At 49.5% G+C, this 22,936-nt stretch overlaps 2 protein-coding genes across 3 annotated transcripts in view; both read left to right on the top strand.

Annotated features, from left to right (window-relative positions):
- DNAJC27 (DnaJ heat shock protein family (Hsp40) member C27) overlaps positions 1–8,298 on the top strand; it is a 39,974-nt gene extending 31,676 nt beyond the window's left edge. The window contains exons 8-9 of the transcript XR_001594089.2: positions 6,766–7,593; positions 7,726–8,298. The gene's annotated coding sequence lies outside the window, so the exon portion shown is untranslated. The remainder of the gene's footprint in view (positions 1–6,765; positions 7,594–7,725) is intronic.
- A 10,751-nt stretch (positions 8,299–19,049) lies between these two features.
- Positions 19,050–22,936, top strand: part of ADCY3 (adenylate cyclase 3) — a 66,615-nt gene continuing 62,728 nt past the window's right edge. The window contains exons 1-2 of one of the 2 annotated variants that reach the window (XM_036224138.1): positions 19,050–19,177; positions 19,647–20,497. In XM_036224138.1, coding sequence (XP_036080031.1) covers positions 19,823–20,497 — 675 coding nt within the window. In that variant the 5' untranslated portion in view covers positions 19,050–19,177; positions 19,647–19,822. Of the gene's footprint in view, positions 19,178–19,646; positions 20,498–22,936 lie in introns of those variants that run through there. The other variant, XM_016121710.2, reaches the window with a different exon arrangement.

The raw sequence follows: 22,936 nt of genomic DNA, 5'->3' as shown, positions 1-22,936 counted from the left end.
AGGTTGGAGATGCCTAAAAGAACAGGAAGAGAGACTTAATAACATAGGGCAGAAGCCTGAGGTATTGAGGAGGATAATTGGAAGGATATTAGATGTTAGAAATTATTAGATATTATGTAATATTATAAAGAAAGCCAAAGAAAAGTTCCCAGTAATGGAAAGAACCAAAAGTCTTTTAAGAAGATGGATGTCTTTTATAATGTTATCACCATTTTATAGAAAACAGGCTTAGAGAAGTTAAATGACTTGCTCAAGGCCACGCTGGAAGTCATTCAAAGCCAAACTTGCCCAATTTCAGAACCCAGGTTCCCAGTCTACTCTTATTAGCCTAAGGATCCAAATTTTAAAATATTCTGCTTCACACTCTTAAGTACTATTGTATCTGCTTATTTTATGTCGCTTACATGGACATAAATAGGCCTGTATTGTTTAAAAGACCACAGAGATATAATTTTTCTCATTAACGACACAATGATACATGTGCGCATAGGAATGAAAGTTCTTTCTGGTGTGTGCCCAAGCCGAGGGAATTAATATGACAAGTTAATGTGTTAAATTGTGGAATATAATACATTTGCATATATTAATGGCTTTTTTTAGTGAAATTTTGAATAGACTCTTGCAGAACCTCTTAACGCTTCCAGAAGAGCTTGAAAATCATGTCTTAAGGGACATCCACTCAAGCCAGCAACCTAAAGTTAAATAAGCCTGAGAACTAAGAAATAACAAATGGGGTTGGGGGAGTAGGAACAGAGAGAAAATCGATAAGGAAACATCAGCCTTAATGAACACATTAGACTATATGAACTTAATAGATATGTATAAAACATTCTCTCTAAAAGCAGCAGTATACATGCTCTTCTCAAGTGCACATGGAACATCCTCCAGGGCAGATCATATGTTAAGCCACAGAAAAGTCTCGACAAATTCAAGAAGATTGAAATCATATCAAGCATCTTTTCCAATCACAGTGGTATGAAACTAGACATCAATTATAAGAAGAATGAAAAACACACACACACACACACACAAAAATGGGAGCTTAAATAATATGCTACTGAACAATCAATGAGTCATCTAAGAAGTCAAAGAGAACTTAAGAAAGTACTTAGAGACAAATGAAAACAAATATGACATACCAAAATTGATGGGATGCTGCAAAAGTAATGCTAAGAGGGAAGTTCATAGTATTACTAAAGGAAGTAGAAAAAGAACAAACGAAGCCCGAAGTGAGTAGAAGGGAAGAAATAATAAAGGCCGGCAGAAATAGAGACTAAAAAAGCAATAGAAAAGATCAATGAAACTGAGCTAGTTGTTTGAAAAGATAAACAAAACTGACAAACCTTTAGCTAGACTAACAAAAAAAGAGAGAGGACTCCAAATAAATAGAAATGAAAGAGAAGTTACAACTGATACCCCAGAAATACAAAGGATAAGAGACTACTATCAACAAAATGGACAACTTAAAGAAATTTCCATAAACATGTGGTCTTCCAAAACTAAATCTGAAGAAATAGAAAATCTGAATAGACTGATTACTAGTAATGAAGTCGAATCAATCAAAAACCTCCCAACAAATAAAAATTCATGACCAGGTGGCCAACTGGTGGATTCTTCTAAAGATTTAATACCTATTTTCTCAAATTCTTCTAAAATGTTGAAGAGGAAGGAACACTTTCACATACTCGAATACATTTTACAAGGCAAGCATTTCCCTGATAGCAAAACCAGACAATGGACACCACCAAAAAAAAAAAAAAGAAAAAAGAAAGTTACATGTAATATCCTTAATGGACATAGATGCAAAAATCCTCAACAAAATATTAGCCAATTCAACAATACATTAAAAGGATTATATGCCACAATCAAGTGGTATTTATTCTAGGGATGTAAGGATAGTTCAACATCCACAAATCAATGCAATATACAACATTAACAAGATGAAAGATAAAAATCATGTGATCATCTAAGTAGACACACAAAAGAATAGATTCAACATCTATTTGTGATAAAAACCCTTGAAGTGGGTATAGAGGGAATGCACCTTAACATAATAAAGGCCAGATATGACAAACCCACAGCTAACACGATCATACTTAATGGTGAAAAGCTGAAAGCTTTTCTTCTAAGGTCAGGAACAAGACAAAGATGCTCTTGCCACTTTAGTCAGGATAGTATAGAAAGTCATAGCCACAACTATTAGCCAAAAATAAAAATAAAAAAAGAAAGAAAGAAAAGTCATCCAAATAGGAAATGAAGTCAAACTGTCACTATATGTGGATGATGTGATTCTCTATACAGAAAACCCTAAAGAGTCCACAAGAACACTACTAGAAACAATAAGCAAATACAATAAAGTCTCTGGATACAAAATTATTGTTCAAAAATCCTATACTCTAATAATGAAGCATCAGAAAAAGAAGTGGAAAAAATAATTCCTTTATTGCAACGAAAAGAATAAAATACCTAGGAATAAATTGAACAAAACATGTGAAGGACCTATATAATGAAAGCTATAAGACCCTATTAAAAGAAATCAAAGAATATACGAAGAAATGGAATGATAGTCTGTGTTCTTGGATTGGAAGAATCAACATAGCTAAAATGACCTTATTACCTAAAGCATTACACTGATTTAATGCAATCCCCACTAAATCCCATTGGCATTTTAAAAAGAAATGGAACCAAAAATCATCAAATTTGTATGAAAGCAAAAGTCATCCTGAGAAAAAAGAATGAGGCTGGAAGCATCACTCTGCCCAACTTCAAATTATACTACAAAGCAACAATAATCAAAATGAGATGGTATTGGCAGCAAAACAGACAGACGGACCAGTGGAACAGAATCGAGAGTCCAGAAGTAAACCCATATTTATATGGGAAAATAATTTTTGACAAAAAAGCCAAAAACATACAGTGGAGAAAGGAAAGCCTCTTCAATAAATGGTGCTGGGAAAATTGGAAGGCTACCTGCAAAAGAATGAAACTAGACTTTTGTCTATCACCACACACCAAAATTAACTCAAAATGGATTAGGACCTGAATATAAGACCGTAATCAACAAAATGCAGAGAAGAAAACATAGGAACTAAACTCAAGGACCTTGGACTTAAAGATGATTTTATGAATTTGACCTCAAAGGCAAGGGAAGTAAAAGCTAAAATAAATGAATGGAACTACATCAAACTAAAAAGCTTCTGCTCAGCAAAAGAAATCGTCATTAAGGTAAAGAGAACCATCTAAATGGGAAAATATATTTGCAAGCAACGCCTCTGATAAGGGCCTAATATCCAAAATACATAATGAACTCATACGACTCAATAACAACAGAAAAAAACAAACGATCTAATCCAAAAATGGACAGAGGACCTAAACAGACACTTCTCCCTAGAGGACATACAAATGGCCAACAAATATATGAAAAAATGTTCAACATCGGTAGTTATTAGGGAAATGCAAATGAAAACCACAATGAGATGCCATCTCATACCTGTTAGAAATGCTATAATCAACAGAACAAGTGATAACAAATGTTGGAGAGGATGTGGAGAAAAAGGAATCCTCATACACTGCTGGTGGGACTGCAAATTGGTACAGCCACTATGGAAACCAGTGTGGAGTTTTCTCAAAAAAACTAAGAATTGATCTATCATATGATCCAGCAATCCTTCTACTGCGTATTTACCCCATATCCAAAAAAATATGTATTTGCACACCGATATTCACAGCAGCACCATTCACAGTGGTCAGGACATGGAAGCGACCGAAGTGTCCCATGATAGATGATTAGCTAAAGAAGCTGTGGCACACATATACAATGGAATATTAGCCATAAGAAGATATGAAATACTGCCATTTGCGACAACTGGGATGGACCTCGAGATAATCATGCTAAGTGAAATAAGCCAGACTGAAAAAGTTGAAAATCACATGGTATCACTTAGATGTTGGATATAAACCTAAAAGCAACAAATGAACAAGACAGATCAGAGACTCAGGGACATGGACAATGGACTAGTACTTACCAGAAAGTATGAGGTGAGTAAGGAGGGAAGAGGTAGACAGGGTAAAGGGGGTCAAATATAGGGGGGTGGGGGGAGGGTGAAGCGGGTAAAGGGGATCAAATATACGGTAGCTGAAGGAAACTGGGCTTTGGGTGGTAATTACACAATAGGATATATAGATGTCAAATTACAATGTACACCTGAAAATCATATAATTGTATTAACCAATATTACCCCCAATAAACTAAAAAGAAAAGAAAAGAAAAAGAAAAGCTCATTTACAATTGCATCAAAAAAGAACAAAATACCTAGGAATAAATTTAACCAAAGAGATAAAAGACTATACACTGAGAACTGTAAGACACTGATGAATGAAACTGAAGAAGACACAAATAAATGGAAAGATTCCATTCTCATGGATTGGAAGAAGTAATATTGTTATGTCAATACTACCCAAAGCAATCTACAGATTCAGTTTAATCCCTGTTAAAATTCCAATGGCATGTTTCACAGAGCTAGAACAAATAATTCTAAAATTTGTATGAACTACAAAAGATCCCAAATATCCCAAATAACCAAAGCAATCTCAAGAAAGAACAAAACTAAGGGTTCATGTTCCCTGGTTTCAAACTATACTACAAATCTGTAGTAATCAAAACAGTATGGTATTGGCACAAAAACAGACACTCAGACCAATGGAATAGAACTGAGAGCCCAGAAATAAACCCACACATGTATGAACAATTAATATATGACAAAGAAGTCAAGAAAGTACAATGGAGGAAGAAGTGACTCTTCAATAAATGATGCTGGGAAAATGGGACAGTCACATGCAAAAAGGTGAAACTGTACCACTAAATGCTACATATAAAAATTTAGTCAAAATGAATTAAAGATTTGAATGTAAGGGCTGAAACTGTAAAATTCCTAGAAGAAAACAGGAGCAGTAAGCTCCTTGACGTCAGTCTTAGCGATGGTTTCGTGAAATCATCAAATGAAAGGGAAACAAAAGCAAAAATAAATGAGACTACATCAAACTAAAAAGCTTCTCAACAGTGAAGGAAAAGATCATTAAAACGAAAAGGCAACCAACTGAATGGGAGAAGATATTTGCAAGTCATACGTCCGGTAAGGGGTTAATAGCCAAAATATATAAAGAATTCATACAACGCAACAAAAAAACAACCCGATTAAAAAATGGACAGAGGATCTGAATAGGCATTTTTCCAATGAAGACATACAGATGCCCAATAGGCACATGAAAATGTTCAACATCACCATTAGGGAAATGCAAATCAAAACCACAACGAGATATCACTTCTCACCTGTTAGCATGGCTAATTCAAAAAGACAACAGGTATTGGAATGATGTGTACTGTTGGGACTGTAAAAGCTGCAGCTACTATGGAAAACAGTATGAAGATTCCTCAAAAATTAAGAATAGAACTCCCATCTGATCCAGCTATTTCACTTGTGGGTATTTGTTCAAAGAATATGAAAACACTAATTTGAAAAAAAAAATATCCCTATGTTCGTTGCAGCATTACTTACAATAGCCAAGATATGGAAACAATGAATGGATAAAGAAGATGTGATTGACAGATGGTAGATAGACAGACAGACAGAAACAGAATGGAATACTACTCGGCTATGAAAAAAGGATAAAATCTTGCCATTTGCAACAACATGGATGGACCTTGATGGTATAATGCTATGTGAAATAAGTCAGAATGAAAAATAAATATCAAATGATTTAATTCGTATGGAATCTAAAAAAAACAAAAACAGACAAATGAACAAACTAAACTAAAACCAAACTGATAGATACATGGAACAGTATTAGCCAGAGGGAAAGGTTGGGTTGGGGGTGGGCAAAAGTGGGGAAGGGGGTCAATTGCATGGTGAAGATAGTAACTAGATATTTGAGATTGATTACTTTGTACTGTATACAGATGGTGAATTACAATGTATACCTGAAACTTAAAAAAAAAAAAGGGGGACAAATTTGGAAAGTAATTTCTTTCTCCTCACCCCATCAAACACCTAATTTCTCAAGCCTGCTGCTGCTGTAAGAAAAAGTCCAAATTCCTACCATTTATTGAGCACTTACCATAGACTAAGTACCTTCTCAGCAATTTAAAAGCTTTTTATTTGTCTCTCGATGATCCATTAGGATAAATATTTTATCCCCTTATTATAGATAAGGAAATGTGCTCAAGGAGGTTATGTTAATTATCTAATTCCACACTAGTGTTGCCTAATAGTCACCAAAAGATGTGTCCACCTGGAACATCAGAATGTGACCTTATTTGGAATAGGATCTTTTCAGATGTAATTAGAGCGGAAAGATCTTGAGATGAGATCATTCTGCAATAGGGCGGGTCCTAACTCCAATGCCAAGTCCTTAGAAGACTTTGTGTTCTCAGTGCCTAATACAAGCCTAGTAAGAACTTGATAGATGAATGAATGAATGAATGAATGAATGATCTCTGTTGATGAACTGTGAAGTAGATTATAGATCCTTTTCAACCATTATGAAAAAAGTCATAGAATACAACTGATTGTTGGTAAAAAAAAAAAAAAAAAAAAAAAAGGTCCTGAGAGTAAGAAATTAAGAAAAGTATGAGTGCCCTTAGCAGCCAAATATGTCACTCATTAACCAGTCAAATCTTGGTGTAATTTTTTCGTCGAAATTTGTCAAAGTATTTCCCTGGTTTATAGAAGTTTCTCAGAAGAATTACAACCAGTTGACTTCACTTAGAATCAGGCCCGGCCTTTGATGGACGCCGATGCTGTTGACGACCCGTCCGTAGCTGCTCCTCCCCCTTCTCCCTTGCCGGTGTGGCCGTGTCGTCCAGGTGTTCACCTCCTGTGTGTCTCACTGGCAAGTCATGAGTGATTGAAGACGTCCACAGTGGTACCAGGTCTGTTGCCAGGGATCGTTTTGGAGGCGGGCACGTGTCCCTGTTCTAGCCCAAAGTACCTGATGGGCATTCTTCTGGGGGGGGGGGGGGTGCTTCTGGGAAAGAGTTTTGTGTTCTTTGCAAAGTGAGGCATGGGAGGAAGCCTTTCCTTTCTGCGGGACAGTGCTGTATCTACACGTGACTCTGGATGGTGGCGCCATCGTGTAGCATGGGGGAGAGTTAGCCTGTGATGGCAAAGCTGGTACTCTAAGGCTGGCGGGGCAGAAGACGGAAAGCAGCATGGACCTGAAAGCTTGAGCCGCTGGATGACTAACCCTATACCTGTGGGGCAGAGGTCCTGTCCAAAGACTCGTAAAGGTAACACATTTTCTCTGCTGTTTAAGCCATTTTGAGTTGCGTTTGGGGTTACTTAAGACACAAATCGTCCCAATTGCCAAAAACATCTCTGGCCCCACCGAGGAGAGTTGCCTGAGAACTCCACCATTTTCAATTTATTAAAGAAAAGTTCTGTGTTAAAGTATGAGTTTTACCCTTGAGAATGATAAATCACTGAACGTTTAACACCTTAGAATTTATTCATTTTCTTCCTAAGCATTCCTTCATCAATCAAGTGCCTTTTCTGCGCCAGTCACTCTACTGCACTCTGGGATCACAAATGATGAGCAGTGAGTATCAATTTATAACTAAGATTTAAATCTTTCATATCATTCTCTCTGAAGTTACTCAAATGCAATTATTTCCACTTAAAAGCATATTTGAACTTACACTTGGATTTTTTTTAAAAAAATCCCACTTAGAGCTACATTAACGCAAAATTGTGAAGAAGATGGACATTCTCCAGCTCCATCCAGATTAACGTACGTGACTCGTGGACAAACTTTTATCCAGAGAAGCAAAGAAACAAAGACCCTTCACCTGCCTGGCGAAAGGGATAAAGAAGGGGATGCAGGCGAAGGCCGAGTGGATGAGGGAGACGGGAGACGTGCTCACTGCCCTGAGAAGTGAGCGAGACTCCGGCAGCACGAGAGAGAGCAGAGGGCTCCGGGCCAGCAGAAAGACTGACTCAACACTAGCGGTTGCTAAAAATAGCAGAGCAGGGTTCTACGCTTTCCTGTCCAAACAGATTTAAAGCTGGCAGGTGGTGTGGGCTCTCTGGGGCCGTCTGTGAATGGAAAGGTTAGCGCCACTCAACCAGGGAGCCTCATAGTGGAAGTCTGTCTGATCCTCGCTCGGCTACGAGTGAAGTCCTTGCTTCCCGCTTGGCAGGGATGGTGCCCGCCAAGCCAGAGACAGCCCAGGAGGGAGAATGGGTGAGAGACTTGCTCAACCCACTCGAACCCATTTTCCTGAGATGATTTTTAAGAGAGCGGGGGCGGGGGGGGGAATGTTAAAATCTGAAAAAAAAAATTTTAGAAGGACCCAGTTCTCGTCTGGTTTTGAAAAAGCTTAGCGTGTATTCTGCTGAAGGCGGCACTTTGAGGAAGGTGCCTGGCTGTGCCCGGGGTCGCGCCCGTGGGACACAGCAAGGTCAGAAAAGAGATGGCGGAGCGGGAAGCTGATCTATTCCCACCCCTTGTTGAGCAGTGAGCAGCATCTTTTTAAAGAACACGAGAGAGAAAACAATGCCATGAATTATCTAATAGTCACAAAAATGACCAGTCGCAAAAGCGCGTGAGTATGCTCAACCCAAAACTTTTGAGTGTGAGTTGGCATGCCGTCTCATGTGCCAGACGCGAGGACTTTATGGAATGACTCCCTAGACGGTGAATTTTGGATCACCGTCTCTGGGTAGTTCTTGTTTTGTGTTTTCCTGCTAGCTTTCTCTTGACAGTCTCTTCCTTTTTCTCCAAGCCATCTTTTATCCCAAATCACTCCTCTGAGAGGATGTAGGTGATCAGGCTGTATTATTTGGTCGAATGAATTGTCACCGACTGTGAAGCGTAAAGTCGTTTTAGCTCGGCATTCAAGGCCTTCTGTGGTCCTGCCTCTTCTGCCGGCTGGGACTTCCCTTTCTAGACCTTCCCACCATCCATCTTCAGTCTTCATCCCCACGTCCTCCTGGGACCTTACTGCCTCCATGTCTTTGCTCGCCTTGTTCCTTCTTCCTGAGGGGCTCTTTTCCTCATCTCTCGGCAAATACTCTCTCCTCTTTCTTCTCAAGCGCACCCTTCTGCACACAGTCTTTTCTGGTCCTCAACCTTGAAGTAAACATTATGGTTGCTGTTTAGGAAACTTCTGCGAGAAGCTGACTCAGAAGGAAAGAGGAGCATAGGAGGCAGCTGGAGGGGGCGACGGGTCTAACAGGGCTGTCGTTTGTGATCTAAGGTGGGAGAAGCTTTACTTGTTAGAGGAAAGCGCCAGGAAAGAAGGGGAAGGACGGGGAGGGGGAGCAGGGAGGGAAGCAGGGGCTGGGCTCCAGGGCCGGGGGAGGGGTCAGCCCTGTGGGGAGGGGTCAGCCCTGCGGGGAGGTGGTCACCTCTATTTCCATTGTGCTTTTTGGATCATTTCTGCTTTGATGTGATGGGGGGGAGGGCAGGGGAGGAAAGCCACCCTGAAGACAAAATACCTTCTCCCCTTACCTGCTTAGTGAAATCTGAAACGCCACCATTCTTAGTGCTTTGACTCATGGCTTTGACAACGGATCAAAAGGTGTGTGCCTGTGTGTGCGTGCGTATGTGTGCGTGCGTATGTGTGCGTGCACGTGTATGCTGTGTGTAGAGATCACTGTTAGTGGAGACCCTCTGCCCTCCTTGCCCTTCCGTTTCGACAGAGGCCCCTGGAACGCTCTCCTGGCCTCGCTGACTTTCTGTTGGTGAAATGGGGAACAAGAACTGAGCCCCATCTGCTTGGCCCTCTCATTTCACATTTGTTGGCTGGGTGAGAAGATGGGGTACATTTTGTTCTCTCTCTTCCATATTCCCCAGGACAGGCTCTACCCTTTAGAAAGACTATGGTTCACCCCATGTGGCCTGGGACTGGGTTCAAGTTCGAGTGAAGCATTATCCCAAAGTGTGGTCACACACCTGAGCCCCAGCTTTCAGCTCAACTTCCATCCCTAACGAGGCCCATCTGCACGCCCCATCTGCCTGATGCCTGGGTCCACTTCCTAAGGGTTCAGAAGCAGGAGCAGGCAGAGGCAGAATTAGTGACGGTCCCAAGACCTTAGTAGCAACATTCAAATCACTGTACTCCCGGTGAATCACTGCGACCTGGTGTTGACACCATGTTTTGAGGAGAGGGAGAGGAACGAAGGAGGGAAGGGGAGAGGCCTGGATACTGGGAGATGGAGGTTGGAAGGGCACCCTGCAAGACCAAGGTGGGCAGATAAACCTCGGCTCCACAAGCCTGGACCTCACGCTATTCTGACTTGGTAGTTACAACTGCCAGAGCTCGTCCTCAGGGTCTCTCATTTTAAGATAGGAACACGTGTTGGCAGAAGGTGAACAGGGCTGGCGCGAGTCCTCCCCGCCAGGCAACAGGCCCCCCCCCTCCCCTCCGGTGTTGGTGTTGTGGATCTGCTGTCCTGTCCTCCACCCTCTGCCCTTGCTGCCTCCCAGGCTGGAGAGGACGACCCTGGATTTGAACAGACCTGCCCTAAGGCAAAGGCCGGGCCTCCCTGTTAATGCTCACTCCTGCTTCGTTCTCCCCTGACCAACCTCCTGGGGTCCAGTCAGTGCTAACTGGACCTCTGTCCAAGCAGAAGGGTGAGCTGTCCGACTGTCATTTCTCCAGCAATGTGGCTGGGGGCTCAGATTGCACAGTGTCTCGGTATCAGGCCCCGGGTGTACACTTGGGCAGCACCCTTCACCTCCGGAACCTGAGGCGAGTTAGGAACCTAGCCTCGGTTTTCTCATCTGTAAAATAGACATCATGATTGTATTTTTACCATAGGACAGTTGTGAAGATTAAATAAGTGAGTTGGGACCCAACGAAGCACTATCCTGGATGCTAATGGTTTTAGAATCAAAACGGTAGACATTTTTGAGGCAGTGACACGGTCTGAACCGTGCTTCCCAGAGACGGTTTGAATGGCAGTGAAAAGGGGGTTCGGAGAAGAGTCTTGGAGTGAAGCCTGTGAACCTCAGGCAAAAACTCTTGTGCTGGCTTCATGTCTCTCTTGTTCCCAGCCAGCCTTGGCGGAGCAACGTGTGTGTGCTGTTGACGAGGACTAGGGCGCGTGGAAGTGGCGGAGAGGGGAGCCACAGGAGCGAACGTTCCTTCTACAGCTCTCTCTTGCATGAGAAGATTTCCAGGGCATCTTTCCTCTCAAAAAAGTACCTTTGTGCGGACTTTTAAGATGCTTTACGACTCCTGTGTTTAACCTGATAGTGCCATTTAGTGCAGCATTGAGCTTAGAAACTTCTGGGGAAAATTTATAGGGGAGGAATTAACGCAGGTCCTTGCTCTAGTCAGCTCTGCCTGGATGGCATGTCAGGAACCTACTGTGGCAGGCGGAACAGCGCCCCTCCAAACGGTCATCACCGTACCCTCCAGAAACTGAATATGTTGCCTTATGTGGCAAAAGGGGTTTTGCAAATTTGATTAAGGACCTTGAGACGGAGAGATTATCCATGTGGGTCCAATCTAATCACATCGGTCCTTAAAATTAGAAAGCCTTTGCTGGCTGTGATCAGAGGGAGAATGGCCACGAAGATGTAACATTGCTCGTTTTGAAGGTGGAGCAAGTAGGTCACGAACCAAGAGATGTGGGTGGCCTCTAGAAGCTGGAGAAGGTAAGGAAATAGATTCTCCCCAAGAATCTTCAAAAAAGAATGAAGCCTTGCCAAAGCTGTGATGTTAGCCCGAATAGACCCATTCTGGATTTCTGATCTCCAGAACTTTGAGATGATACATTGGTACTATTGAGACACTGTTTGTGGTAATCTGTCATGGCAGCAATTGTAAAGGATTCACCTTCCGTGGGCCAACTGGCACCAAGCACAGGTGAATCAGCAGTTAAAACAAGGTTTTTCCTCCAGTGGAACTCACGTTCTATGGGGGAGAATCAAGATTTATAAACAAATAATTACATACTGTCATCGGGGGTGGCCTAGAACACACTGTCCACTTTCGAGGGACTCATCCAGAGCGGGAGACAAACTAGCAGCCTGTCGTCACGGCAGGTTCCCGAGAGCCCACCCCTGCTTGGATCTCGGAGACCTCACAGAGCAGGCGGCATGGGCAGAGGGACTTTGAGGATGAGTAGTACTTTGTCAGGTGGATGAAGAGGGACAGGAGACCTGGGCGGAGGGAACAGTGACGAGGCCCTGAAGAGCCTGCTCAGAGCTGTGAGAAGCTTGGCGCGGACCGGGGCACCTCCAGGGTCCCCGTGGACGTGGAGAAGGAGCCCTCCGGGAGGTCTGGAGGCGTGATCCACAGAGATTGCCACGGCGTCTCCACTCTCCTGCAGTCTTACCTCGGCCCTTAAAACAGAAATTTGTGCATTCCACTCACAGTCACTCCCCTATGGTTTCATAATAAAAATAGCAATTGGCGACTTAACAGTTAAGTCACTGCCTCCAAGGAGGGGAAAGAACCACTTCAAGTGAAATTGATGCCGGAAATGACTAGCAGGTAGGTTCTGTGGTTCTTGCCGCCTGCTGACATGTCCCGGGGTACCCTGGGGGTATGTGATCCGTGGCTGGAGTACAGGGTCCAACAGATTTGTTTTTATAATTCAACAAGGTTTTTTGAGCATCTCGCAAGGGCTGGCATTCCAGGTACGAAGGCGAATCAAGGTCTTGACACTGGGCTCAAAGTCCAGTGAGTAGGGTGACAGCCATGTAAAATCACAGCAAATCGTAGCAAGTATTAAATATGGGTGTAGAAAATGTGCTGGGGGACCCTGCCTTAGGTCGCTATGGCTGTCGTAACGAATTACCACAAACTGTGGGGCTGACAGCAACGGAAATTGATGCCCTCACAGTTCTGGAGACCTGAAGGCCGGAATCGAGACGGTCGGCAGGGCCGCCCTCCCTCTGGAGGCCCAGAGGAGAATCCGTCCTTGCCTCTCCCAGCGTTTGGTGGCTGCAGGTGCCCCCTTGCTTGCGACCGCATCCTTCCAACCTTTGCCTCCATCTTTGCATCACCAACTCCTCTGGACCTGTTAATCCTAAAGATGCCTGTCCTTGGATTGAGGGCTGCCCAGGTAATCCAGAATGATCTCATCTCAAGATCCATAACTTAATTACATCTGCAAAGAGACTTTTTCCACATGAAATCACCTTCACAGTTTCCAGTGATTTGGACATGGACATATCTTTTGGGGGGCCACCATTCAACCCTCTACAGACCTCTAAGTGAAAAAAAAAAACAAAAAATGATTACTGTTCCTTGAGGACAACTTCCAAGGGAAGGTGACATCTGAGCACTTTACAAGTATTATTTAATCCCCCAGCACGTGGGGAGGTGGGCATTCCTCTTACCCCGGGGCAGGGACAACTAGTGACCAGATTTTTTTAAAAGATATGGACAAGCGAAAGAGAGGTCAGAGACTGGGGGTGGGGGGGGCGGTTAAGTGAGAGGAAAGGCAGGGTCCAGGGTGATTCCTGATTCCTGAGGTGAGGGGCAGTGGTGAGGAGCAGCTCTGGGCTGGGAGACTGACTTCCTCTGCACCGGGGGCTTTGCGCCTGCCCTCCAGCCAGAACCCCTAACTCCCTGGCCCCCTGGGGTCTCTCAGCCTCACTCTTCTGGGTATTGGTGACTTTCCGCCAGTGAGAGAGCCCGTGGAGATGGAGGCTCCCTTCTCCTCCCAGCCCGGGCCTTTTCTAGCCATCTCTTGTTGTTCTAAGATCTTGTTCTGTTCCTTTTATCCCCAGCAGGCCGGGGAGAGGCTTGTTAGCACACATTTCTATGGCGCGTCTTCCCGGAGGGGCCCTGGCGGAGCGCCTTTGGAAACGTGACATTTCCGCAGAGGCCTCAGGATTATTCAGCATTCACGTTGCTTCATGCTCCCTGGGCATGTGTCTTCCTCTCCCCAAATGTGACCTGTCTGGGCTGAAGCTCCCCTATGTGGGCCGGAGCAGAGTGATGTTTCGAGTCTCTTTGAGCTCTGACATCCAGGGAGCCATGATTCTCCAGGCTTCCTCTGGCTGCAAAGGAGGCATCGAGCCTGAGATCGCAGTGCCCCCTTGGTTGGAGAAGCAGTAACTGACCAGAGGAAGCTTCCTGAGGCTTTCTGCTTGAGCTGGACTTGTGGGTGGTCAGAACCTCTGGAATCTGCCCGCCCTCTGTCCCTCCTTAGCCATGGGGTCGGGAGCAAGTTACCTCATGTCTCAGTTTTTTTTTTTCTTTACCTGTAAAATGGGGACATGAGTAGTATTTACCTCATAGAACTAAAGGGAAAAACACAACCTCCCGTGCCTGGAGGGCAGGCCGCCACAGGAAGTGGGCTCTGTCTTTGCCACCCATTAGGAGGCGCAGACCCGGCGTGCGAAAACTGACATGTGGTTAGTGTTTAATTGATGTTATTCCAATTAACATCAGGTTATGTTGTAGCTAGTCTATTTCAAACACTGGGCTGAAGGGATCAGGGGACCTGGTCCTGCTCTGGAGGAGAATGGCTCGAGGAGGGGACAGACGCAGAACCCCCGCGCTCCCCCGCCCCCTGCCCCCCCACGCCAGCCCGGGTCTTCCCTGGGCGCTCAGCTCTGCCTGAGAGACCTCGAACAGTGCCTGAGGCCAGGGAGCAGGGCAGGGGGCTGTGCAGGGGGCTGTGCAGGTGAGGAGGGGAGGCAGAGCCAGACCTGCAAGGGCAGGGCAGTGCGGCCGTGCTGTGTGTGCGCACACTCATGCTCACCGTCGACACATGCTCGCCCATCGCACACGTGCTTGTTCACTTGCAGTCCTATCCTACACACTGCTCACATGCTCAGCCACACACAGATCACACACTCACATGTCCTCTCACACAACATACACACACAACAGTCGCACACTCACATATACGGAGGCTCACACGCTCACACACGCAGTGGCCCAACGAGTGACGGAGACGGAGGCAGGATCAGGAAGACACTAACACGAGGCAGAAACACCAGGAGACACAGAGACCGGGACAAAGAAGTTGCAGACAGACTGACGCCATCCGAGAGGAACACGGCGATGGGCTCAAAAGAGGTTGCGCATGTAACCACAGAGAGCGCCCAAGGGAGATGGCACCCCAGCCCGGCCTTGTGCAGGTCACACTGGAACAGAAGCGGCCCGAGCTGCTCGGGGCCCCCGCTGTGAGACGGATGGTCAACTCCCACTCACTCCATGGAGACTTGCCAACCTTTTTGGTTCCCATTAATCTTTTCCTCCTCCAAAGGACCTCTCTAAGGGTTAGTGCCACGTCACACCACAAGGACGCAGAGATTCGGGAGGGTGAATAATTTGTCTGAGGACCCGCATAACATCAAGGCCAGAGCACAAGGCTGAGATCTTTGACTAGCGGAGGCCAGCTCTCTCTTCGGTACCACATGCTTCTCTCCTCCAGGTGATACGAGTCAAACCTTTGAGCCAGGTGGAGTTGGCGAGGGCTCCGGCCCAGTATGCCACATCCTCCCGGCTCACCTATCTGCTCCATCTTGGCTGCAGGCGCACCCTGGAGGCAGCCTGCCTCTCTGCACCTAATGCCCGTTGTCCCCACCCCCACCCACACCCCGCGCCCACCGCTCTGCCTCCCAAGTCTGGCACACACCTGGAAGCGTTAGAGAGTGAACACCCCCCACTGGTGACCCTTACCCAAGCAGGTGGATAAACATCCCCTCTTCTAGCTTCAGTGGGAAGTTCTAAGGTGCCTTCTGCACAGCTCCTCAGAGGGGCCCGGAGGCATGGTGCCCCGTTGCCCACAGCAGTGGCTGCTCTGTCATGTGCCTCACATTTACGTGTTTTCCCACCTTCTTTCCCCAGGAATCACTTGCCCAATTAAACCTCCTGCACGCGGGTCCCTGTCTCAGGCTCTGCTCTCAGCTAAGGCCCCAACAGGGCTCTCCCGGGGCCCAGCGCGAGGGGAGCTAATGATCTTTTCTCCTCCCACTCCGCGTTCCCCAGGACGCCAGGGTTCTGCTCTAATCTATTGTTTGCTGGATTCAGGAGCCGCCACATTTCCCCAGGGGACCAAACCACTCTTGTTTATCCAATAACTGTTAATTCTCAGCAATCATCTCTAGTCTCAAACCATACAAACAAAAGATGGCCTTCAGCAAAGAGGCATCCTATCCGAGCAGATCCCAGGATAGGGTGGGGAGGGGGGCAGGATGCCCTCCCAGCTTCTATCCAAGTCCACGATTCTGTCTTCACTTTAGGACACATGTCATAGGCAAGTCACCCACAAAGCCATTCATGGTCTTGGCTCGTGTCGTGTGGGTTCATGCATGTGTGCACACGTGTGTTTTAAAGATAGGTTACTGTGTCTTTTAAAAACAAAAGCAATGCATGCCAGCCGTGCGGATTACATCAAAATGTATAGTTTGGAAACTGAAGGTACCTCCCACCCTTTTCACTCAAGTGTGATTATTTTTAATCGTCTCTGGACCAGGACATTTTCAGCATCGATCAGTAAGGCGTGTTGGGCCCCTCGGGGACAGCCAGTGCGCTTATGCAGTGTCATTTCTTCTTAGGGAAATTATCCATTCGGTGGCTGTGTGGAGTACCTGTTAGGTGCCAGGTACTGGAGAAGCAGCTGTGAGTGAGACAGGTGAGGCTCCTGTGCCTGGCTGCCTGCACCTGACTAAGTTGTATTTTCCCTGATCTCTGTGGGCAGGACCTGGAGCAGCTCTCTTGCTCTGGAATATTAACCCAGTAGCCTCTGGCTCCCAGGCAGGCCCAGTGAGGTCTGCAGCTGTCCCTTGGGGCTTCCCACATCCACAGGGAAGGGCCACGCCCATAACCCAGAGGGAAGAGCAGGGATGGGGATGTGCTGTGGTGCTTTCCTGCTGCTCAGACTTTGTCAGGAGGCTCCAGCCACCTGATCAGATCCCTCCCTCCCGTCCTGAAAGGCCCTGTTTCAGGTCCCCTCTGACTGCCACCTGTGCGCAGCTGAGAATCTATGTCGTCGGTCGACCTGGCGCCCTGGCAGAGCCGTCAGGTGTCCTGAGGGCAGGGGTTGGATGGCTCCTCTGATCTTCCTTGATGCCTGGCCAGGCTGGGTATCCACTGTGTGCCCTCAGCTCATGTCTCCTGAACAAGTGTCTGCAGCAAAGAGGAGGATTGTGGCAGGGCAGAGAATGGAACAGTGAGGGCAGCAGTCAAGAGAGGAAGGGCAGGAGATCGGGGTCTTTACCAGGGGTACCTCTTTGTGAAACCCTCTCCTTCATGGGGTGGGAGGCAGAGGGAGGTAGACCCAGCAGGGAACCCACGGGGCCCAGGAGCTGGGCATGGCCTTGTCAACTAGGGAGCCCCACAGGAGAACTCTGAGGGTTGGTACGTGTGCCAGGAAAGGGGGAGGGGGGCACAGAGGGTACGAGGGGTGCCAAAGCAGGCCCAAACAGCATGTACCAGCTTTTTTCCTTTTATTAACACATGCTCCTTTGTTAAACGTCAAACTCATGCCTCCTTTAACGTGTAAGAATTCAAAATAAATGTTTGGACTCCAGACAAATTAAAATAATGGGAAAAGTGTTGCTTTATTCAAATGACCCTCTTCCTAGATCTGATGTTACATCCCCCACCTTTGGAATCAATACCCTGATGAGTTTGGGTTGAGGTTGGGAGCTTTTCAGAGTATGAGGGAGTGATAGAAACAGCTGTGATAGGATCAATTCTCTAATGAATCTATTCCCTGATGGATGCGAGCTGACACCTGAGGTTCTGCAAAGGGCGCTCATGGATGACGCTCAGGAGCTCCAGGAGGCACCTCCATCCAGAGCCTGGATAGTTTAGTTTCTCTCCTCTCTGACCCTGGTCGCCTGCTCTACCCAGGGCGTGTTGCTAGCTGTCCTCAGCAATCCCTTCCCCCTCCCACGTGCTTTTGTTCCGAATTAACCCATCTCCTTCCTCGCCCTCCATCTAAATTCCTAAAGCTCATTGTTGATCTTGGCAAGATACTCCGTCGAATCCAAGAAAAGCAATGTATATATACTAAGGTGTAAGAGACTGATAGGCTTAACCATTTGAAGGTGCACTTGAGTTTTGAAGGCGAGTTTGTAAATTGCAGCACATCTCAAACAGGTGGGGTGTGCACGGGAGATCCGTTTGAAGGCCGGTCTCCTCCAGTTCCACGTGTCCTCTGGGCCACTCCTCCCCTCGTGCTGCGGGTCCTTGTGCAGAAACCGCAGGACTCGCGCTCGGGCGTTTGGGCTGCCAGGGTGGGCGGGGACACAGGCCCCGGGCGCCCCTCTGGGGAGCGGTCCCGAAACCTCAGCCCCCGCCTTTCCGCGCCCGGAAGGAAGCCGCACTGGAGGAGGGGGCGACAGAGGTGCCCGAGTGCGCCTCACCTGCAGGAGGGCAGGTCCCGGTCTTTTATCCTCCGAGAGAGGGCCCGCGGGGGGGGGGGGGACGGCGCTGACTCCCCCATTCTTCCTGCCCGCCGCCCAGCCCGGAGCTTCCACCGAGCAGTGCCCCGGTGCTGGAGCGCGGGCCCACCGGGGCCTCTCCAACTCTCGCCCCCCGCGCTCCTCCTCGCCCTTCTCCTTCCAACCGGCGCGGGTCCCGGGCCTGGAGCGAGGCGCCTCTCCCCCACCGCTCCCCAACTCCCGGACGCGCTCGCCGAGAGGGCGGCGACTGCGGGGAGGGAGGGAGGGGCGCCGCCCGCCTCCTGGGGCCTGGAGCGCGCGGGGCCCCCGAGCCGCCCGCGCCGCGCGCGGACTCAGTGCAGCGCGCCGCGCCCGGCTCGGCTGGTTCCGCTCGGTGCGCGGGCGGCAGAGGATGCTGGCGGGCTTCCCCGGCCTGGACCCGCGCTGCTGCCGGGGAGGGCCCCGGGTGCGCTCCTAGCCGCGCCGCGGCCACAGCGGGGGCGAGAGGGAGGAATCCGGCCGCGCCGCGCACGCCAGCCCCGTAAGCCGCAGCCCCAGGGGCGGGCGCCCCGAATTTTCCAGTCCCCGTCGCCGCCTCCTTCCTACTGCGGCCAGGCGCCTGTGGATGCTGAGAGGCAGCCCTGCGCCTCTGCCGGCTGGATCCCGGGCCTGACGGCGGCGGAGGCGCGCTGCGCTCGGGGGCCATGGCGTTGGGGGGGCGGCGCGGCCCCGCGGGCAGCGGACCCCGGGCGCGCTGAGCCTCCCGCCCCGCCCGCGCGACCCGGCCCCGCGCGGCTCCCGAGGTCCCGCACAGGTAAGCGCGGGGACAGGGCCGGCCTTCCGGAGGGCGCTCAGCGCCCCGAGGTGGGCAGCCGAGGCGCCGGGGGCTGGGTGGGAAAAGGAAGTAAACAGAAGGCAGAGTCAGGAATCCCCGATGGCTCCGGCTTGCTTCTGGCACGTTGTATCTTCAGCTTCTCAGGCGCGGGCCTGGATGGAGGAGCTTTAGGTGAGGAAGTCAGGGACTGAGAGAAGAGAGATGACAGAGGCCAGCGGTGTGGGGGCCGGAGAGGTGGCCAGGCCCCTCGGCAAGCCAGAGACAGGAAACCGAGTGCTGGGTGGACGGGACTCCGCGGGTGTGTGGTCAGCGGTGGCGGGAGCGCACAGATGGCCGGAGCAGGGCCTGCTTCCCGAGCCTCTTGCAGCCCCGGTTCTTTCATGAGGTGGGTCCTGGAGAAGCCCAGGTGGGCAGGAAGAAGGGTCACTACTTAGCCGTGGCTTTTCAGTTCCAGATGATCAGTGCTAGGCGTGCCCTGGAGACCCGCTCTGCGTGCCTGCCCAAGCCGGCCCGCCCTCAGCCTTCCCCAGGTCGCCGAGAGCGCTGGTAGGTGGCCCGTTCCAGAGCCCTTCCTCTGCTCCCGGCCCACTTCCGGAAGGCCAGTGGAAGCAGACACCAGCCAGGATGCCGAGGAACCAGGGCTTCTCCGACCCCGAGTACTCGGCCGAGTACTCCGCCGAGTACTCCGTCAGCCTACCCTCTGACCCGGAGCGCGGGGTGGGCCGGACCCATGAAATCTCTGTGCGGAACTCGGGGTCCTGCCTCTGCCTGCCTCGCTTTATGCGGCTGACCTTCGTGCCCGAGTCCTTGGAGAACCTGTACCAGACCTATTTCAAAAGGCAGCGCCACGAGACCCTGCTGGTGCTGGTGGTCTTCGCAGCCCTCTTCGACTGCTACGTGGTGGTCATGTGCGCCGTGGTCTTCTCCCGCGACCAGCTGGCTCCCCTCGTGGCGGCTGGGATCTGGCTGCTGTTGGATGTCATCCTCTTCGTGCTCTGCAAAAAGGGGCTGCTCCCGGTCCGGGTCACCCGGAAAGTGGTGCCCTACCTACTGTGGCTGCTGATAACGGCCCAGATCTTCTCCTACTTGGGCCTGAACTTCGCGGGCGCCCACGCAGCCAGCGACACGGTGGGCTGGCAGGCCTTCTTTGTCTTCTCCTTCTTCATCACGCTGCCCCTCAGCCTCAGCCCCATCGTGGTCATCTCTGTGGTCTCCTGTGTGGTGCACACGCTCGTCTTGGGGGTCACCGTGGCCCAGCAGCAGCAGGATGGGCTGAAGGGGATGCGGTTGCTGAGAGAGGTGAGTCCCACCCTGGGTTTCCCCGGGTGACTTTCCCTCCCACCGGCTCGCTGCCAAGGTGGTACCGGTTTGGAACGTGGGAGTGGCATTGTTTTTGCCCTTGAATCAAAACGTGTCCGCGAGGCCTCCGAGGCTCTCGGCTGCCTGTGCAGCTCTCCCTCAACCCCTGGTTTTGCGTTAGAGTTTGTCTGCTTGGCCCTAGGGACTGAAGGATGTCAAGACTTTGGGCCTGAGGGCCACTCTGTCACCTGTGCCAAGCCCAAGTGGGTGGCAAGAAGGCCCACCTAGGCCTGCTGTTGAGACAGCATTGTCTTGGCCATTTCATTTCATTGACCTCTGCCAGGAGGAGCTCTTGTGGGGAAAGAGGCTTCCTTGGCTTCTGGTTTCTAGTCTGTCATTGGTTAGCTTTGGCAAGTGACCGACTCGTGTGAACTCAGTGCCCCTCTGTCAAATGGGGCAGCGTCTGCCTACGTGCATACTGTTGTCGTCAAGATCAAAGGCAATGTGGGTGAAAGTACTCTACCGGGTCCCAAGAGCCCCGCTCGGTGCTGAGGGGCTGCAGAGACTGGCATGTGGTTCTCGGCCGTCTGAGTTAATTATCTGGGGGAAACTGACTCCACAGGGCTTAGAGTCGGTGAAGTCCACCATCACGTGTCCTGCCCAATACCTCTTTTGCCTCCTTATTTTCTGCCCGAGAGGGAAAAAGCAACCCGCTCAAGGCCACACAGTTAGGGCAGTCGCCTCACTGGCATCGTCATTTCCCAGTTCCGTTTCTCGATTTCAGTTCCAGCGCCCTTTCCGCTGCGTCACGCGGCCGCCCCCATCGTGGCCGGAGCCACTGTCGCTGTCTCCTGGGACTGAGTCTCTAGGTGCCCAGCGGCGCCATTGGGGGTCGATGCAAGAACCCGGTGGGGCCGTCCCATTGCTTCCTACTTGGTCAGAGACAAGCCCGAGTGTTTCTTGACTTTAACTTTTCCCTGGTTTTTTGGACCAAGATTCTTTCTGTTTTCCCGTATGGTTCATGCGGCGTCCTCTCTCACGGAAGCTCTGTGCGCCTCTGCAGGTGCACGTGGCACACCAACAGATCCGTTTGGTTTTTTTCCCCCAATGCCATTTCACGGAAGGCGACAGCCTGCCATTACTGTCATGACATCTGGGTCGGTGAACTTCGGCTTGTGCTTCTGCCCCTACCGGAAGCCGCCTGGGAAAGAATGGTGAACGGCATTCCTACCGGGAATGTGTAGGCAGCGCTACCTGGGGCACAGAGGTTGGTGGGCCTGGGATCGAACTCGGAACCGTTACCTTCTACTGAAGTCACCGCTGGCCCTTTCCTCTCTGCCAGGCTGCCCGGACCACATGAGTTTGCCATATGCTTTGCTGTCCATTAGGGGAGCAATCCAGAAATTCTCTCTGTTGGAGCCCAGAGGTCGATCCCATGATTGCTGGTGTCCTTTGGGCATTTCTAAGAAACAAACACCCGGACAGATGAGGAAGCAGAGCAAAGATAGAAAAATAAGTAAATCAAGAATAAATATTAGCATCCCAGGAGAGCATGGCCTTGGCATGGAAGCAGTACCCTGGATGTGGCTTTGGGAAAGTCGGGGGAGGGGAAGGTAACTCTTAAGGTCCGTTCGGGAGCCTGAGATAGAGTGAAGGAGGCCCCAGCTCTCAGTGGGCTGCGTTCCAGAAGTTTCTGAGTCACTCGTTTGGAACTAATTTGATTTTTAAAGAGATGCCTGGGTTCCCAGGCCCATCCACCAGAGTCTTACTTAAGTCAGTGCCCCTGAATTTGCTCTCTCTGAGTACGGTGGAAACTAAGCCCTGGGTGGCCCTGCGTTGCTTTGGGGAGAACATCCCCCAGCTGCGGAATGAAATGTCACTTGCCTGCTGCTCCTCTGGGCCTGTGTTGCCCCATGGGATGGGGTGCCATCAAGGATAGGAGGGGGTAGAGGCTGGAGGACAGGGGTGCGAACACAGGGTGGCCAGACCCTCCCCCCCCCACCCCCCACAGTTGGTAACACCAGGAACTTTCTGCTCCAGCCAGGGACTCCCTCCTGGGTCAGTAGGGGATGAACCCAGTTTCACAGTTAGAAGCAGACACAGGATTTGGGGGTTTTGTGAGGACATTTGTTGCTACATCCCCAGCAGCACTGAAGAAGCATTTCCATTGCCCAAGTCGTCTTCCTCTGCACCTTTCACCCCCTCAACCCATACTTCGGTCCATGCGGGAAAGAAAGGAGGGACACAGGGGTCTCAGGGCCTGAAGCCTGTCCTGGGCTCTTCTCGTGGGAGGCAGGCAGGTGGGTCCGAGGGGCAGAGCAGGGGTGCAGTCAGGGACTGGGGTGTTGCTGGGACTTCATTTATCAGTGACTATTACTGAGTGACAGGTGGGGGCCTCACTGCCTGCGGGGTCTGGGAGTGAAAGGGGTCAGGTGATGA

This window comes from Rousettus aegyptiacus, unplaced genomic scaffold (genome assembly GCF_014176215.1).
Source record: "Rousettus aegyptiacus isolate mRouAeg1 unplaced genomic scaffold, mRouAeg1.p scaffold_m13_p_7, whole genome shotgun sequence".
NCBI classification, from domain to species: Eukaryota; Metazoa; Chordata; class Mammalia; order Chiroptera; family Pteropodidae; genus Rousettus; species Rousettus aegyptiacus.
Note: the sequence above shows the minus strand (reverse complement) of the source record. Positions and strands in the feature narration are given on the sequence as shown.